The sequence below is a fragment of the Haemaphysalis longicornis genome, unplaced genomic scaffold (assembly GCF_048455015.1).
Source record: "Haemaphysalis longicornis isolate Haplotype H1 unplaced genomic scaffold, Haemaphysalis longicornis Haplotype H1 scaffold_6, whole genome shotgun sequence".
Lineage (NCBI taxonomy): Eukaryota > Metazoa > Arthropoda > Arachnida > Ixodida > Ixodidae > Haemaphysalis > Haemaphysalis longicornis.
The window spans coordinates 34,729,690-34,749,517 of record NW_027526407.1 but is presented as its reverse complement, the minus strand read 5'-3'; the positions used below and the strand labels follow the sequence as shown (position 1 = coordinate 34,749,517).

General features: G+C 46.9%; 1 protein-coding gene across 3 annotated transcripts in view; it reads right to left on the bottom strand.

Moving 5' to 3' along the window:
• Window positions 1–12,561, bottom strand: part of LOC144142460 (uncharacterized) — a 64,180-nt gene extending 51,619 nt beyond the window's left edge. For all 3 annotated transcript variants that reach the window (XM_077673998.1, XM_077673999.1, XM_077674000.1), the window contains exon 1: window positions 12,447–12,561. In XM_077673998.1, coding sequence (XP_077530124.1) covers window positions 12,447–12,507 — 61 coding nt within the window. In that variant the 5' untranslated portion in view covers window positions 12,508–12,561. The remainder of the gene's footprint in view (window positions 1–12,446) is intronic.
• Between the last annotated feature and the right edge of the window lie 7,267 nt (window positions 12,562–19,828).

Sequence of the window (19,828 nt, the reverse complement as noted above, 5' to 3'; positions counted from 1 at the left end):
ACCGGAGGCTTGTGTACTTTTTGGAGTACAACGGTCTTCTCGAGAGTTGCCAGGCAGGCTTCAGGGCGGGGAGATCCACAAAAGATAAACTTGTGGCACTAGAATCACACATTAGGATGCCTTCATTCACAAACAGTTCTGTTTAACTGTGTTTTTCGACCTAGAAAAGGCCTATGACACCGCTTGGCTTTATGGGATCCTTACTGACCTCAAGTCATTTGGTGTTTCTGGTAATATGTTTAACACCCTTGCTAGTTATTTGTCGGAGAGAACCTTTCCCGTCAGAGTTGGTTCTGCACTGTCAAAGGTACACGTGCAAGAAAATGGCGTGCCGCAAGGCGGAGTTCTAAGCTGCACTCCCTTCATAGTAAAGCTGAACTCCTTTGGGAAGGCACTGCCGCCTACAAGTTCTTTCTCCGTGTATGTAGATGACGTGCAAATATCTATTAAATCGTGTAATATGTCAATATGCGAACGGCAAGTCCAGCTCGGCGTCAAAAAACGTGCCAGCTGGGCAGACAAGAATGGTTTTAAATTGAATCCTGTAAAAAGCTCCTGCGTTGTGTTCTCTAGGAAGCGCGGAGCCCATATGGACCCAGACATTACTCTTAATGGCTTGTCGCTTCCTGTGAACAAGAAGCACAAGTTTTTAGGTGTTGTGTTTGACCACAAACTCACATTCATCCCACATATCAAGAAACTTAAGCATAAATGTATGAAAACAATGAATATCTTTAAGGTTCTCTCCCACCAATTCTATGGTGCTGACAAAGAACTCCTACTACGGCTCTATACTGCTTTGGTTGGTTCTAGTTTAGACTATGGCAGTGTGGCATATGGGTCGGCGACTAAAACAGCGCTGCGAATGCTTGACCCAGTGCTACACTTGGGGCTACGGCTTGCGTCGGGTGCTTTTCGCACTAGCCCTGTCGAGAGTCTGTATGTCAAATGTAATAAGTGGAGCCTTGAGAACCAGCGAACGTAGATGAACTTACTTTATGCTTTTAAAATTTCATCTCTGAATAACCATCTTTTTTATCCTGTCTTTAACGATACATCCACATTTGTGCTGTTTGTAAATCGCCCGTCCATTCCTCTGCCCTTTTCACTTTGAGTGAGAGAGCGAGCCTCGGATATCAGCGCTTCGTTTTTACATGTGTACAGGTCATCCTTTTTAAACATTTTACCGTTTTGGCAAGTTCGCCCTGTGTCCTGTGACCTTACTTTTATAAAACTTAACAAACATCGGGTACCACGAGCTGCAATACTGCAGCACTGTATTTCTTTGCAGTTCAAATACCCGCGTGCAGAATTCTACAGTGACGCTTCTAAAACTTCAGTAGCGTGGAAATTTTGGCTTGTTGGTTCATAACTAACAAAAATATAGCGCAGAAGACGAGAGACACAGACAAGTAGACACACTTGTCTACTTGTCTGTGTCTCTCGTCTTCTGCGCTATATTTTTGTAAGCTTCTAAAACCTTCACTATGGTGTCATGCGCTGCTCATGGCCCAAAATTCAATGCAGCCAAAACCATGAGCGTGCACACAACAATTTTTTCAGCAGAAGCGTGTGGAATTTTACTGATTGTACGACACATTCTTGAAAATCAAATTCCCAATTCCATCATCTACACAGATTCTTTGAGTGTTGTTCGTGCACTATCATCGCATACATTCCCCAAAAACCACATAGTTAATCTTGTATTCAACACTATCATGTCTGTGTATGCGCAGAAGCATCAGCTGCTCCTCTGCTGTGTCCCAGGACACGCGGGAATCGCTGTGAACAAGTTGGCAGGCGAGAAGGCCGGTGCTGCTGCACTCAGGAACACTGTAGACATAACAACCGTACCATATACAGACCTCAAGCCACACATAAGGCAACACTTTCGCAGAACATGGCAAACACACTGGAATGAGCAGACAGATAACAAGCTACTTGTATTAAAGCCACACTTGGGACGGTACACATCTGACTCACACAACAGAAACACAGAAGTCGCCTTGGCTAGGCTACGGATAGGGCACACGCATGCAAATCACTCGTATCTGCTGACGGGATCTCCTAGACCACACTGCGGCCGGTGCGGAGAGGCCCTATCCATAGTGCACATACTAATAGCGTGCAAGGCACTTCACCCAACACGACACAAACACTACACAAAACAAGACACACGACAACACGACACACGACAACACGACACAAACACGACACAAAACTCTACAGACAACATATCCCCCTACGTCCATCGCTGTTTCTTGGTGACGATGCCATGGTTTCCGGGAAATGTGTCTTTGAGTATTTGCCAGACATTAAGTTTTTAAACCTCATTTCTTATCACGCATAATCAAATCTGGCCCTATACACCAGCCATAACCATTATCTTTAATTGATTTTACTATGTTCGGTTTACACGTTTTTATACCTACCTTATTGTGGTAATCACTTCGCTTCATTAATAACTTCTCTGGAACTCTTTGCCCTCGTTGGCCTTGCGCCATTAAAGACCAACCATCATCATCATCATCATGTTCTCCCACAGGACCTAGCGCGTTGGTCGACTACGACATTATCCAATCTTATTCCCGTACCATCTTCAGGAGTAATTGAGGTACAAATAACAGGTCATTACCCCATATTTGTTCAACTAGACATGTCATCTAGGAACGACGATATGCTAATCACCAAACCGAGTTTAAACCCTCCCTTGTTTCTTGGACTAAATGGGAAAAACTGACTCGTAAGCATTTCTACTCCAGAGCGACGCGAAAAAAGCGTTCGAGCTGCTGCCCTCTAACTTATCTAAAGCTCTTGCAACATTGTGTAGCCCTGTAAACTGCAAAAAAAAGATTTGCGTCCCCGCATATTGCATGGTTAACAGGTAAACTTTTGAAATGTCTTAGAAAGAAAGACCTTCTTATCAAAAACGACATGACTCAAAAAACAACATTTTGAGTCATGTCTGCTAGCTCACTACAAAAACTGCTCTAAAATATGGTGTAAGGTGCTCAAAGACGCTAAAAAATGTACTGTGAGAGTGCAATCACCAGTGTGTAGAATGACACGATAAAGCAATAGAAATTTATAAGCTCCTTTCTAAAGAAAACATCCATGAATGCTTCCATAAAAAAAACAAATTGAGACAACACCACAATTCACAACCCATATGAGATCGCAAATGCTTTTACAGATTTTTAGCAGCTCGGCCGCGGCAGCAGGGGGATCTCGCACCGCCGGAGCAGTGCACCGCGTTACAGGCGTTACAGAAGATCCTGTCCCTAGCAGCAAGCCACGAGTCGCGAATCACGCGGCTAGCAGTTGGGATACGAACACCGAGCCGATCGCACCACGCTCGCACTCGGCCACGAAGTACTACCACCGTCGCCATGGCTCGGCCGTCTCCGCCGCTTTTCGCTTGCAGCGCTTCACTCGGTACTCCCCAATAAATAAAGACGGAACGTCTCCTCACTTTCCTTAACAATTGGTGACCCGGAAAACGAGCCCACAGCGCATTTCAAGGCGTTCACGGCAACCATCTCACCGGCATCACCAACGCTACGCCAGTGTTGTGATGGTGCCCGAGGATATGTCAGCCATGGTTTTACGTGCCGGTCTCAATTCCGAAGCTCATCCGTCGAGCCACCCAACCTCATGCTTCCAGGACTACAGGAGTTTTACGACAAAGACCCTCCTGTGTGGTTCGCGGTGCTTGAGCGGTGCTTGAGCACCAGGCGCAGCGCTACATCGCCAGAAAGGCTGTCCCAGAGCGCATCGTGGCACAATTTCGGTGCCGTTAGAAACCCACAATGTATACGACTACTTTAAAAATTCCCCCGCATTTCCCCGAGGGGGAGAATGTGAAAGTGCGAATGCACGGTTGTCGGCCCGCTTGCGGCGCTTGCGCTCGGCCCCCGCAGCCCACCGCCTCGCCGCCTTCTCTTCCATCTCTTCCATCGGGTTTGTAGTATCACGTGTACACCACGCAGTTATCAAGCCGCTATAATGCCGCTGAGTCGCCAACGCACGCCGCTGACGACGTAGTTTGAATGCGTTAAAGATATAAGGCGCGTCACTAACGCTGATATCACGTCGCGTCCGTGGCTTGGTCGTTAGAGCGTCGCGCTGCGGCCGCAAAGTCCGCGGATCGAAACCTGGCGCCGGATGCTGTTTCTTTATAGAGGAGCACTGCGGACGCCGACGCCGCCGCCGCGGACGCCGGCGGTGGATGGTTTGGGGTCGCTTATAAAGTGCATTCGCACTTAAAAAGACAGCCCTTGTTCACTTCGGCTGGACCAGCCCTTTTGATCGTTAGCAAACTTCTCCTGCCGCAACAGCCCCAGGAACAGCAGATCGGACTGCGGAGACGCCACGTTCAGTTCCACCCTCAGTGTCACAAGAACACTCAATGGCCTTGCCTGACGCAGACACTCACGTGACCGTCATCCACACCCACGGAATTGTTGATACCGCCACGAAGCTCAGCAGTTTTGGTGAGCTTTTTCGTGCCGTGGAGGACAAGACTGACGTTTTCAGGCCCAACCCTACCTTCAACTACAGCGGTTCCACGCCAAAGATGTAGGGGTATGGCTGGCTCAGGCTGAAGCATTTTTCGCTGTCAACAGCATTACCAGTCACATTGCTAAATGCACACTGGTGATTTGAGCCCCGCCAACCGACCACCTGCCCGCCATTCGCGACAAGCTGCTCGCTGCTCCGTCGGTCCAGTACTCACTGCTAGAGCAAGCGGTTCTCTCGGCCTACCTCATCCAGACACATACCTAAGTACCTGGGCCGGCGATTTCATCCTTTCCTAGCACACCAGCAGCAACTGACTGCCCGTAACGATGTACCTGCATATCTAGACCTCGCCATACGAGTGAGTCCGACATGCATGCCCAAGTGCGTCCCGGCGTCATCCTCTACTGCAACCGCGAGTACGTTTATATCATTTAAGACCCCACCTCACGTGGACCCAACCCAACCTTGGTCAGTACTCGTCTAATTACTGGTGCCTAACAGCATGCCAAGTTTGCCCCGCACTCATGACAGTGCGCCGTCGCCAATGTTGGAAGCGTCGTCATCAGTTCTGCGCTCCTCATCGCCTGATGATTCCATCATCACAGCGCCAACTGGGACCCATGCCTGAGACGCTGACCACTTTATCTCCGCTGATGCACCAGAGTGTGGGACGACCTCAACCCAACAGAGAGCATTTGAACTTCTGCCGTCTCGAATATAACTCCTCGCAAATCATTGCAGCGAGCAAGCAGCCCGTCGCCAATTCCACCGCAGCAGCCAGAGGCAGCTGCTGGAGCAGACCTTCCTGAGGGCAAGCCCTACGCCCAGAAATCAGACTCGAATATTGTGTCTACAAGAACGATGGACAGGACAGCGCACCAGCTGGTACTCTGCCACCACCCCAAATGACCCCAGGTACGAGGGTTCAATCATGTTTAACGCAAACACAGGACCAAGCGGCTTTGCGTAAGAGGCAGCGTACGACTGAAGCCCCTTCACCTAGAATGTCCTGAACTAAGAGCTCGCCTGAAGGCGTGCCGTTGTACACCGCGGCGTGCGTTTAAATTAGGAGCCTTCTGCCATTGGTGCAGCCAGCGCTCAGCCCTTAAACAGCCAAGTTCCATCAACATGGTCATCTCAAGTGCTGTGTGCAACACCAGCACGTATCGCAAGTCCATGCCTCCTCTAGCTCCTGTGCACATGTTGTGAACTGTGACTCGTTCACCGTTCAGCACTCAGGGATGACCAGCCAAAGTAATGGTAAACCAACAGACAGTTTCCACGACCTGAACAGGACTGGACAAAACTTGTAAATAGTGTACAGCGTGCCAATCTCCTCATCCTCGGACTGTGACTGGAACAAACTTGCATGTAGTGTACAGAGCACTTAGGACATTTCTTTGACAATGTTTTGTTCATTCTTTGGTTGTTTGTTCTCTCGTGTCTCAAGACCGCGAGCCAACTCGACGGGTAGTAGATGTAGAAGGTCGGCCGCGGCATCTGGGGGAGCTGGCGCCGCTGGAGCCGTGCACCGCGTGACTGCATATCCTGTCCCGAGCAGCGAACCACGAGGCAGGAGTCACGCGGCTAGCAGTTGGCGTCCAGACACCGAGTCGACAGCTCCGCGCTCGAACTCGCCCACGCAGTACAACCACCAGCGCCATGGCTCGCCCGTCTCCGCTGCTGTTCTCTTTCTGCTCTTCGCTCAGTTCTCCTCAATAAATAAAGGCGGAACGTAGCCTCACGTCCCCTTCAGATCCTTTCGCACCGAACGAACCAGTTCCATATGAATCACTTAACATGACTTTTCAACGTTTTTCTGAGGTTTTTTGTTTTGCCATCTGCGCCTAAAGAAGTATATGTGGTTATTTACAACTTCAATGACACAGGTCCGGGATTAGAAAACTTTAAGCCTTCATATATCAAGTTGAGTGCGTACCTCGTCTCTGGAGCATTCGCCGACATTGTGAATCTTATCTTTAAGACTGGTGTACTGCAATGTGTTTTGAAAAACTTCAAGCTAACGCCTCAGTTTAGGAAAGGGGACAGACTTCACATACGAAACTACCGCGCCATAGCCGTATTTTAATATTCTATTTTTAATACGTCAAGGGCCCCAGTCAAGGGGTGTTACATGTGGGTGTAGACAGTTCACTAACAGATGATTTGTTAGAGGGATTCCTTGAAATTGGCGATGCAGGAGTGTTGCATGATGTCAGCAGGAAGATTGTTTTTATTCGTTGATGTCTGTACAAGAAATGACGAGTGATGGGCAGTAGCATGCGCACGGGGCAGATAAACAGCTTTTGAGTGGCTGATACGGCATGAAAGGGGATGAGCTGGAAGGATAACATGGTTTAGGTGCAATGCATGATAAAATTTATGAAAAAAACACACTTGAAATTGTGCGGTGTTATGCTAAGTTAACTTAGCTAGCTTGAGATTTCAGTTCAGTGACGCTAGAATGAAAAGAGTAGTCTGAATAAATTAATCTGGCTGTGCAATTTTGGATGGATTCAAGTGTTTTATAAAAGCGATTTCATGGGGATTCCAGATGGCAAATGCATATTCTAGCTTCGGGCGAACTAGTGTTAGGTTAAAAGTGTAACAGAAGATGGGGCTAGACCTAAGGTTCTTCGAATATAGGCAAGAATGCGGTTGGCGTCATAAGTAATGTTCATTATGTGGGATTATCAGGTCAGATCTGAAGTTACAGGGATACCAAATTATATACATGAATTAACTGTTGTAATTTCAGAATCAAACAGGTTGTATGTAGCTGATGAATAAGATTGTCGACGGTGAAAGGAAATGACACAAGTTTTCTTTATGTTGAGGAACATCAGTCGGTTTTCCCACCATGATTGAATCAAAGGAAGATCAGACTGTAATATGGCAGTGTCGTTTACATTGTGAACAGGACGACAACTAATAGAATCGTCTGCGAATATACGAATGTTAGAAGCTAAGTTATTGAGGAGGTCGGTAATATAGATTAGAAACAGCAGAGGACCACGAACAGTGCCTTGGCGCGTCGTTAGCAAAATTATAGAAATGCTACTTCTTTTGCGGCTCAGAAGTTAGACATCAAAATTTGGAAGACTATCGCCGATTCCGTTCGCATTCAGGGATGGGTGTTCGGCTGAAATTGCTTTAATATGACTAGTTGATAAAGTAAAGGAGCCAATGATGTGGATTATCTGATTGGTGCCCTGATTATTGGCATGTCTGAGGCTTTCGACTCTCTGAACCATCACACACTGTTTAGAAAATTAAATGCAATTAGAGTTACTGGCCCTATACCCCAATACACAGTTATGTGTTAGACAGACCACAAAGTGCATACCCCTTTGGTACTTACTCTGAATTCAATATAACAAATATTGGCGTACCGCGGAGATTTCTTAGTCCTAATTTATTTCTAATCTTCAAAGATCTCCCGTAATGCCCTAAATTATAAACTGGTGTACTTTATGCTGACGCTACCACTATCATTACAACTGATACGAAATTAAATTGCTAATTGGGAATCCTAATGCTGATTGTACTAGTTTAGCGACATTGTGTGGAGACATGTCAACCATTAACTCTTGCAAATCTCGATTTATTATTTTTAGATCTCACCACAATATAATCCTGGAAATCTTTTCCATTTGCCTAAATGGTACTCAACTTCTCTGTACGGGCTACGGCATATTTTTATGCGTTGGGCTCGATAAACATATCAAATTCCAGAAAAACACGCACATCTTTTTGTTAACTAAAAACGTAACATATGGATTACGAATACTAAGGTTCATCCTTATTGTGGGTTGAAAACTCTAATTTCGTTGTACTATGCGTTCGTTCAGAGTCACATTAGTTATTGCATATCGTCTTGGGGCACTACATACCCAACGCAGCTGTCCTCTTTGCAAGATATCCAGAATAAAGCGTACGGATCATTACTCATAGTCATTTCCGTTGTAGTTCTTTACCGCTCCTTCGTGCGCATAAAATGTTGTCGGTTTGTAATTTATTGAAGTATTCTCTTTTCATCGTATCATTCAAATTCTTCAGCGAAAGGTTTCCTATTGAAATCTTCACTGCTAACCAGCTTCCACTTCACATCTGCACTGGTTTTGCCTTGTATAGCAATGTCTCATTTCCTAAAGCTCAAACCAATTACGGTTAACAACCTTTGCATTTTTCTGCTGTTTACGAATGAGATTGTTTGCCTTACTTGAAAAAAGTGCTTCAAATATCTATCATTTCAGGAATAGCTTACGCGCACTTCTTCAGTCAGTTTGAGTTCATTCTGTTTGCTTTTATCGCCTGTTTTGTTTGATTTTTTACCATAATTGTGCAATATAAGTTTGGTAATATCTTCGCTTTGTCTGTTTCAACAGAATACTGTAACCACTGTTTGTTAAAACGTTTACTTCGTTATGGTTGTAATAAAGTAGGTCCCCCTGCAGTCTTTGACTTCAAAACCTCCAACTGTACATAGACATTGTATGTTGTTTCTACTGTGATCAATAAAGCACCATTGAATAAAAAAACTCCAAACCACAAAATTTACGCGAACGTTAGAGTTCTCAATATTTTCCACAAACAAGGCACCATCAAAAATATTTGAGGCAGAACAAAAGTTATAACTGATTTTAGCAGTGTTCTTTTGCTCTTGCAGAATCGAACTAGCAACACGTTAAAAAGGTTTGAACTAAAAAAGAAAAAAAAAACGGTAAAAAAAACATTGGGATCGTGGATGATAACAGTAACAAAAGGTACAATAGATGATGTGCAAGAAGTGCGAACGAGAAAAATGTACTGAATTAATCAAATCTTTCTTGTGTTTATCACAGGATGACCGACATAAGAGGAGAACAGCGTGAAAGGTAGGCGGGACAGGGAGGAAGGGTAGTTATGTGGCAGCGGCCGCGGAGGACCATCGCGCTTCACCGGCATTTACAGTGAAGCAAGCACATACGTGGCCGTTTATTTTGTTCTTAGCCTACAAGAGAACAACGATCTAAATCGCCGGAAATTGAAGTCACGACCTCGTGGCCGCTCAGTACTTGGCGCTCAGCAAACGCGGCAGGTAAAGTGACACAGAAACTGAATTCAAACTGTACAGGGCAATTGTATCAAAATTATACTTTTTATTGTAAAGATAAGTAAACAAATTTATAACGCTCCAAAAATTACGCCCTTCGAGTACTAAAACTATTTCACGACAACAAGTGCGCTCGTATAATGAAGTGATGAAGAGGCTAAAAGGTTTCTACGTAGAAACTCTTTTAGGTGCATAGCTTTTCTTCGTATTTCTCTTTTCCTTGAAGACGCTTACGAACCCTAAAATTGCATGCACAAACTTATCTGCACTCGAAAAGAAGTCGTTGGGTAACCTAGCAATTTCATTATCGTCCGTAGGAGTAATTGTTCGTCCAACAGTAACGTGCGTACATACAAAGACGCGCACACGTATCAAGTTGAGTTATTGTCATTTGTCTGATTTGCGTTGCCGTGCAGAGGTAGTAGTAATTCAAATTAGGCAAAGTTTTCTCGGATTGACGGAGTTCCGTTTATAAAGGACAATGACGCTGTTTTACGCGTGAATTGCTCCAACAGAGGTAATTAAAGCCTTTCCATTGTGGTGTTACCGAAAGAACATGAATTTGCGTTGAGTTTAGTTTGTCCAATAGAACAACAATAACAGATCCGAATTTTTCAATTCTTTAGGTGGACTAGGATGCCAGATTTTTAAAGATCTATTGCGAATGTGCAGTTTCAGGTGAGTCCAAGCTGGCCATGCCACACTGTCGGCAGCAGTGTTATTGGCAGTGGCGCCAGCCTTACAACTTTATGAAGTTTCGCTATGTTTGTGCTTGTTGCAGAAAGAAATGGTGGGCTACACACAAAAACATTGGTGCACACATTGGTAATTCACCCACCACGGTGAATCGGTGGATATTGGGTTCGGCTGCTGGGACCAAGAACGCTGATCCTATCGTGGCCGCTGTGGGAGGTTTTAAGATGAACGCTAAAAGCAAAACCGCCCGTGTGTTGAGATTTCGCGGAACGTAAAGATCGCCAGTGCCTTCAAAATTAATCAGGAAGGGCCGTCCACTACGGCGTACCTCCAAGTCCAGGTGTCACTTTCGCGCGTTAAATCACCGTAATTTCGGTAAGCTGAAATAACAAAAAATTCTCAACTGGTTGGTGCGAGTGCTTAGGTCGTGTGTAATTGTGTGTAGAAATATAGGCCTGTAAGCTGTATACACGCCTTTTCACGTTGGCGCTGGTGTTTCTTCCTTTAAACATTCATATATCCCCCCTGTTTCTGAGCGGGTTAGGGGGAGTCTGCTCGAGAATGTAATGACAATGTAGTTTAAATTCTAACCTCTACTCAGCAGATGGCTACCCTTGACTGGTTGATAAGTAGTCTCTTTCAACCAAGTTGCGCGATTAACGGTTACCACGAAGAAATAAGAAGGGAATAATAATAAAGCTGTCATGAATCTTCTTTCTTTGTTTTAAATATCGTTGACAGACGATATTTTTTTTCTACCCCGGCTTTCAACACCCTTTCCTCTTCTCTTTCTTTATTGAGCCAAAAATGTTCACGGCACCACAAGACAGGATGTAACAGCAAAGTTTGGTATACTGAGTTACATTATTACCGGCAAGCAGAAGGCCTCTTTAGATTATGTCGAAGGATCAAAAAGAATAACAGTGACGTCTTTTATGTTTAATGTACTTCACTCCTCCAGCTCGCCCCCTATTATTCCTGAGCTGGACACGCCGGAGAAGAGTGAAGTTATAGACGGGCAAATCAGTCATGTTGATCAGGTCTAAAACGAACGTGTTTAGTTACGAGCAGGGGTCCTCAAAGATTAAGCTTTGTATGGTACATCGTAGAGGCGTCTTACATTCCCATGTTTGCTTCACTACCTTCGCCGCACTATGTGCAAGGTGGCTGGTTTTTATTTGTAACATCTCCTATTCCCGCATAAATTGCAACGTAGATTTTTCACGACAGGGGCAGCTAGTTGCAATTGCTAACGCGGAACGTAACTGGAAAAAATTGCTGCACAGCCGTCACTTCACGGCTGTGCTAAGAAAGATCAGCATCACGCGTGCTATAAATATGTTCCCCCGTTTTATTGACAAGGAGCCGGCCGTGCAGCAAAAACAACCATTTTTCTGAAGTAATGCTTGTTACGCAGGCAATAAATAAAAAAAAATAACGGGAGATCGGGCAGTTTTTTGGAATTTAAAACAGCGCAAAAAGACGGGACAATTAAGAAAACGCTTTTTGCGCTGTTTTGAAATCCAGTATGCACCAACTAGCCCAAACCACCGTTCTAAGGCAGTTTCTAATTTTATTTTTACTGTAGGTGCAAGTTTTACCCGTCTAGGTTGGAACGTTTGGGTTGCTGTGATACGCTCCGACCATAATTATCTGAGAGGCTATAAAGCCTTCATGACTACGTTATGCAGTTCGTGCTCCAAAACGCGGGCCTATACACAGTGTCTTGGGTACTCAGTATGCTTTAATAAAATAAGCGTGTTATTTCAGAGTTTGAGCATAAAAGTTGAGAGTTAATCAAGTAGGTATTTACAAAGCTGTCACCCGCATGCTAAAAATGAAAGCTACTTTTTTTAGGTAAGCACGATTACGTTGAAGAGAACCACACAAGTAGGAGATTAATTGGAAGAATGTGGCTACAAAGCCTTCTTCACTGTTGTAATTGACAACCAAGGAAATGTCTTAGATTATTTTGTACGGGTTACTGCAATCTGCCGGCAATGACACCCTAGCTTGTAGCTCGTCGCACATCAAGCGCTCACTACTCGGCATACATTTTTGCGTTGAGCTACTCATGTGCAGTCATTAGAGTTGTTAACTGTTACACGCTAAAGTAGTAGTAAAAGTGACAAACCAGCAGTCGTGAGGCCCACCAAGGACGCCAGAATCAAGACAACATTTGAAAGGACCACCATTGCTGCTGGCTGGCTTACTCCCTCCCCAAGGCTACGGTCCAGGTGTTCTGTCCATTTGAGCTTTCGAAAATACTGCTCGCGTTCGATGCAGTGCGTCAGGCTTGTCATATCAATGCGAAGATCTATAAAACGTATTTCACAACGCTGCCTCAGACAGGCTGCAAAGAACAGATGCTTCACCTACCATTGTACTGTTCTCTTGTTTCTTGGGAGCAGGGTGCAACGTATGTAAAATTGCCCTATATATTCTAGAGACCTTCCCAAGAAAATGTGCGGCTGTACCTCAAAAATTTGTTCTCTCACATGCGTAGGCGCTTTTATTTCGGCGTTCTCGCCAGTGGAAAGATGCAGTGCCCACAACTTCCTTTGCCCATGGCTTGAATTTCGAATGGATGGATTGCTCGGGAATTATGATTTATTTATTGAAGTTTATTTCACATATTGCGGGCTTGTGGGCGCTCGGACACCCAGATAAGGTTGAACAACATGGAATTTGAACTACAGATGACAGTTTTCACCTGCCAGAAGTTAAAAAGTTGACTAGGCGCTACAAGCTCGTTTGTAGTTTCAAGTGAAAACCACAAAATGGTGTTCTAGAAATTGGATATTTTCCCAGACGCAATATTTATAGCATACTCCCTTCATGCCTACGTATAATGTTAAAGTGCCACCTCATTCTGGAGGTCTTTTGTTGCACGATACAAGGCTATTTTATTACTCACACATTGCATGGCTGACCATGTGCTTACAAGCTGAAATTTTTCGGACCAACGAAGATATCTCGGTCCAACGAAGATTTCTCGGACCAAGAAGTATTACAGACTAAGGACGCTTAAAACCAGGCTCTCGCAATAACTCCACCACCACCATACAAAGCAATAAACTTCATTTATCGCAAGTAATAATTATAATCGTAAAATAGACATTGCAATTTTGAGCCCAAAAATGGTTGGGAATTTTACATACTAAATTATCGGGGTCCACCACCCAAGGGTATTCGGTGAGTCACAGTTACTACCTATACTAAGATGAAAGTCAAACGTGTTGTGTAAATTAGTCAGTTCTCACTAACTCTTCTGCTAAATCCTCCTAACAGGACATATGTATAGATAGTTTAAGAAAGCTTATTTCGAAAACATTTGAAGTTGTACATTTACTTTTATAGAAGAACCGCTCTTTTAGACGCATTGTTCAGTATAATTTGGTGTTTCGTTTTTACCCTACACTATGGAGCAGAATGCAGCCGATTGGGAAGTTTTTTTATAACAGTAAAACTTATATAGTGGAACTTTTCGGAACCCACAGTATGCACACACGGTGCAAAATAAGCCGTGGCCACATGCATCGTTGCAGTGGCCAAATCCATCGCCCCGCCATCTGAAAATGCCCTTCTGATGCCCAGACATCGATCTGTGCGTGCGCGTCCGACCACAATCGCTGTCATGCCTTTCCTTAAACTTAAGCGGTGAAGCTGATTGCATTCAGCGTTTGCGATAGGGGTCCCTTTTAAGTGCGATGCACTTTATAAGCGACCCCAAACCATCCACCGCCGGCGGCGGCGGCGTCCGCAGCCCTGCTCTCCCTAGCAACGGCGCAGAGCGGAGAGGAGCGTCGGTAGCAACGGCGCAGTGACGTCACTCACCACGTGACGCCACGCCCTCACCGCTCCCTCGCGGCGCGGCGGTGTGCGCCGCGCGCATCCCTCTCCTCACCCGCGCCGTGACGTCACGCACCACCTCCTCTCCCGGCAGCTGCCTTGCGCCGCTGCGCGCGTCCCCCTCCCCCTTCGCTCGCTCCTCCTCTCTCCTCGCTGGCTGCAGCTGCGCGCGCACCCCTCTCTCTCGCGCGCCCGCCTCCTCTCTCAGCCACCTGGCTCGGCGCGCTCAGCGCGGCGTACCCCCCTTTATATGCAGCGATAAACCGCCAGACCTCCGTGGGTCGGCTCGCGCGCGCTCTCTCGCTACAGTCTCCTGCTCGCTCTGCTCCAGTTTAGACCGTTCGCTGGCTGGGCGCCTCTCAAGGCGATGTCAGAATTACTACGCCGTGTACTCTCGGCGCAAGAAATGCATTCGCACTTCCTCACGATTCCCTTCGGGGAGGTGGGGGCAATTTTTTTGTAAAAAATTAGTCCCAATTTTTTCTTGCTCAACGCGTGTCGCTCGCACCCGCATAGGTGGTGGATGGCGAGGGTAAAGTGTTCCTGGCTCGTTTTCCCCTGATTTGACCGATAGCAAATCTTGCCCGTCTGGGTGGCGAAGTTCTGCCACATATCTCCAATTCTTCCAATTATTTTTCCATGTCCCCCCCCTCCCAAAAATAAAAAGAAAAATCTGGGGAACAACACCCGCTCCAGCAACGCTATGGAAGGTTTGTAGCCAATCAAAAATAAGTGAACAGGGGTTATAACCCAAACATACTTTTTGTAGTGAAAGCCAATTTGTAGAATCCAAAATTAAATACACCCACATATTTAATTTTAATTCTGCCACATATCTCCAATTGCGTGTTTGTATTTTTTGCTCGAACTTCCATTGGTTGTTAATTAAGAATACGTCTATCCTCTCCGTACTCTGCAAAGCGTGGCCAAGCGTGACTTGTTGAGCGAAAAACATGGCCCCTAGTGCCAAACGCTGAATGTGACTAGCGTTGCCTTTTGAAGTGAAGAAAAAGGCAGGGTAACGATTGTGATTGGACGCGCACGCACTCATCGATGTCTGCACACCAGAAATGCATCGTGAGATAGCTGGGCGATGCATTTTGTCACGCGCTCGCGTGCACTGGCTCATTTTGCCATTCTGGATGAATGACTGCAATTTGCGTGATTTAGTTTGCGCCATTATTTTCGTCTATTTCTTAACACAGCACTGTACAAACCACTAAAAACGTTTTTTTTGTTAAATATCGCAGAGATTATGCGAGCTGTTCGTACTAAACAAATCTTAAATTACCTTTTCTGTGCATTTTCATTCTCCAAAACTCAGAAAAGTAGGGTGCGAAAATATTTTAGTCGTTACAACTTTCTCCCGTGCTTAAGTAGATGAGAATGATAGAAAATGCGCACGAAAAGGTAGGAATAAGGCCTGATTAAGTCGAAAAAATAGGGCATGTGTATTAGGAGAGGCTACATTCTGAAGCATTACATGGCAAGTTCCATGGTGAGATAACGATTCTCTGCCGCTTGGTAATTGCTCGAATTTAGTCATCATAAAGTATAGATATTTCGAGGATTTTTTTTCGGGTGGTTCCTTTCACCTTTCATTATACTAAGAGATCGAATGCTCTCTGGCAGGTTCGTTGACCAAGCACACAATACACGGCGGCGGTGGGATATCAGGGGTACAATGGGATTTTATTCAACCTTACCTCGGCGACAGGAAAGCCCGTTTTGCCTTCACCCAGGAAAATCTGGGTGCCTCGACGATGCCTTAACTAAGGAATACCCAAGGTGTGAATATGTCGTGGGGGATATCAAGAAATCTAGAATTTGTGCCTGGGAGCCAGAAAATCTTGACTTCAATACTTTTCTTAAACACAAGTTTGCGGCAGTGGCATTTATGCTGGATTCAGTATTCGTGAAGAGTGGAACTCAAGGTTTTCCACGCAGCTACGTTATTTTTCGAAAGCCGCATCTATTGTTGTTTTCGTTGCCATCTGTAAACAGGGACTCAAATGCCAAATTTTTCTGAAGGGAATGGCCGCAAGGACGAGTTTTTATACTGTGGTGACAAACATATGTCCCTGCGCTGTGGTCACCGTTCTGACTCTCTGCCGAGGAGGATACAGACAGGCAGCGCGAAACTGAGATACAGTGAACAGTATGGGAGCGACGGTGGAGTTGCTTCGGAGTGTAATTTTGGTATTGTGGTTAAACGTGGAATACAGTGCACTTCATTACCGGCATAACTGAGCAGATAGAGGCCGTAGTTGAAGACAAAAAGAATGGGAAAGGAATAGCTGCTAACCATGGCAACTCTGATACGGAAAAAATGCGCGGGTGGACGATTTATGTGAACTGCAATCCAATCTAATATTGTTTCGATTCCTGAAAACCCATCTATGCGGGTGCGTTGTTAGGGTGTGGGTGATTCCCAAGCACTCCACTGAGAAGTAAGGAATAAATACGGTCAGGCTATGCTGTAAAGCGGAGCACCAGGCTCCTCTGCACACGTGGAAGAGCCGTACCATGCACTTTGTCAACGGCGATGAGTCAACTTTTGCAGGGGCCGCCGAAGGGAGACAATAACTTCCTTGAGGGTATAGATGGTATCACTCGATTTAGTGAAACTGGTGCTCCAGATAGGCCTGCAGTTATGGAGCAGCTGTTACTAAGGCTGTTATCAGACCTTGTAGTAGCCAAGGTCTGCCGTCGGTGCTTCTGCCAGACGCTGAGGGGATTTCGGCTTCGCAAATGCGTGTTATATTTGGCGTGCTATCTTATGTTTGCCGGGGTAGGATGAAGGCGCCTTGCTTGTCAAAGAGTTGGAGGAGGAGGATAAGCACCGCTATCACGGCCAAATTTGCATGGAGTCGTAAGGAGATATCCTCAATCGAGGACCTCATTTGTCTTGTCAGCCGATACAACCTGCTGCACCAGCTGAAGCAGGTCGGACAGCCATGAGTTCAATGGGGCATGCCTCCTGACCAGCAGAGTTGTAAGAATTAGGTTTCGGGGAGAGGATTGGAGGGTCATCCCCCAGACATGTGGAACAGGGTGCCATACGTCCCACAGAAGGGGCCGCTGGAAAATGTATTTTGTGTGGTGAAGTGGCAGACCTGTTTAGGTTTAGAATAGTGTTTGTTTGCAAGGCATGGTAGTGGTGTGCCTGATTAATACCTAGGAATCGGTAGGGTGGCGGAAGGTTTGCATTGCCAGGCATAGATGTTGGGTTGTTTCTGCTGTATTCAGGAGGGGAGTAAATCTCTCAGAGGCGGCGTCTCCTCCGTATCTGTGCGGTGTATCATTTCTTCTGCGAAGCCGCGCGCCATCACGTTCCCCCTCACTCCCACATGGGCTGGAATTCATACGATCTGGATCCGTCTCTGCGAAGGTGGAGGGGGAGGGGGGGCGAAGTGGCATTGCGCGCCGCAGCATCAACCGTTCCGGCCTGGTAGTTCCAGCAGGCCTGTCGGCTGTCCATCACTAGAGTAGCAGCTTAGGTAGAGGTGATGCCAAGTGCGATTGCCGCTTCTTCGGCTCCAGCTGGTGAAAACGTTTTCACAGAGGCAGTAATAGTCTGTCCTCTTTGGTCGGGGATTATTTCTACAGCGAAAGCTGGGTAGGAGGGCCATGCCGCCGCGTCTGTGAAGAGCGCAACAGGATCTTCACTGTATTGCCGGGTGACGGCCTCCGCGCGAGCATTACGCCACCCACTGTGGTGCTCAGTGGGCATGTAGCGCAGTAACGGTTGCCCTTACTGAGTTCTTGAGTAGGCCGGGGGTGCTACTCTACTAGTGGGCCGTTGTATCCCGGGGTACTTATTCCCAATTCTAAGAGAACCAGGCGGATGGCCTTGGTAGAGAGAGCCGTTGGTTTTGCTGTGAGAGATGGCCTGCAACTTGTTCAGACGGCGTATTATGCACACCGACTTGAAGGTGTAGACAAGTGGACGTGTTTGGAGGAAGCAGATTGCGGGCTTGAATGACCTTCGGATGAGTGTACTGGCGGTTTTGTCTTCGTGCATGTTGACTAGAGGATACGACACTGCGTCCATGATGCGAACAAATAATTGAGGCGTGCAGGATACCTTACGCTGCATGCTCCTCAACGCCCTGCCTCTTCGTGATTTTACGCAGTATATGGGACACCTGGTTCGTGGTGTGTTTTAAGCGAGTTATGAGCATAGGTCGGCAGGCTCACTCACGAGAGCACTTACAAACACCCCACTCACGAGTGAGTGGTGAGTGAGCATCGCCATGGCTTTGGACTGGCGAATGAGAGTGCTAGTGAATGCGAGCCGCACTCGCAGTGAGCCCCGCTCACCACTCGCGAGTGCGCGCTCCAGTCGCGGCGAGCTCCACTTACGACTATCGAGTGCGAAAGCCACTCGCGAGGAGCCCCGCTCACCACTCGGGAGTGCAAGTGCTCTGAACACTCTGGAGTAATGAGCCCGACTCGCCACTAGGGAGTGCTGAGCCCCGCTCACCACTCACGCTAATGGCGGGCTTACCTATGTGAGCGAAATGCGAATGTACTCGCTGTTGGATATTCGTCGCAGGAGCCACTCGCTGCAACCATAGTTGATGGCGAGATTGCTTTTGACTTCGGCAATATGTTGTAACTCCGCTCCTGCTATGAGGCACCATAAAATTAACTCTTTGGTGGGGTGTTGACTTAGGAATGTGATTTGGATGGACATCTGACTCCGTAATGCACTGATACTGTTCTGTTTCATGAGTCATGGAGGACCTGCTGCGCACACTCGCGTGCGAGGGGTGATGACGAGTGGTGATTGGGAGTGAAGATGGTTGTGGTTCGTTTCCCCGTAGTCCGGTGTCAATCAGGAACCCAATCGCCCGGGCTCCGGTTGATTTGGCAGGGGGCTGGCAGGGCGATGGTGTTGAAGTTCTTGGAGACGGCGGTCGAATTGCCGAACTCGAGGCGTTGGGGTTGATTAAGTGAAACGAAGAGTTTATATACAGCTATTTACAGTAGGAAAACTGAATACATGAGTAATGAAAACAAAAACTTCCAACTTCAGCTAGACGCTACCTCCAAGTGCGGACAAATCACTCGAGCTCCTCAACTTCGTCTAACTCTCCTATCCTCGGAGCGTACGCAAACCGCTCGAGAAACGACGGCCGAGACTCTGTCTCGCCGCAAGATCCGTCTAGTTGCCCGGTACAGCGCTGTACCCAAAACCTCCGACGTGATCATAACCTCAAGCCTAGGGGGCTCACAAATCCCAACCTAGCTTTAACGGTCGAGACTCCTTGTCCCGCCGGGAACTGCCCTGCTCGGCGCTCAGACAAGAACAATTTCTAACGGCAAAGTTCGGCCTTATAACACCTCGAGATCACACTCTCTCGGGAACGCCCCTGTAGCGTTCGTGCACGCGTAAGGGAGCGCCAAAATTCACGTAGACAGCTGTCACTCAGCGCGCTACGGAATATTCAATGAGCCGCCGCCATCTTTCGGTCAACGGCACGCTCGCGGACGAGCAAGTGCGCGCGACCCCGCGGGGTGAGAGCGAAAGGCGGCGACAGTGCACTGTGCCGACCGGGGTGCGTTAACAATGGTGCCTCGCGCGGGGCGCGCTTCGACGCCGGTAATTCCACCCCTCCGCGCGTCACGTCGCCGATTCTCGGAACCTGGCGGCGCCGT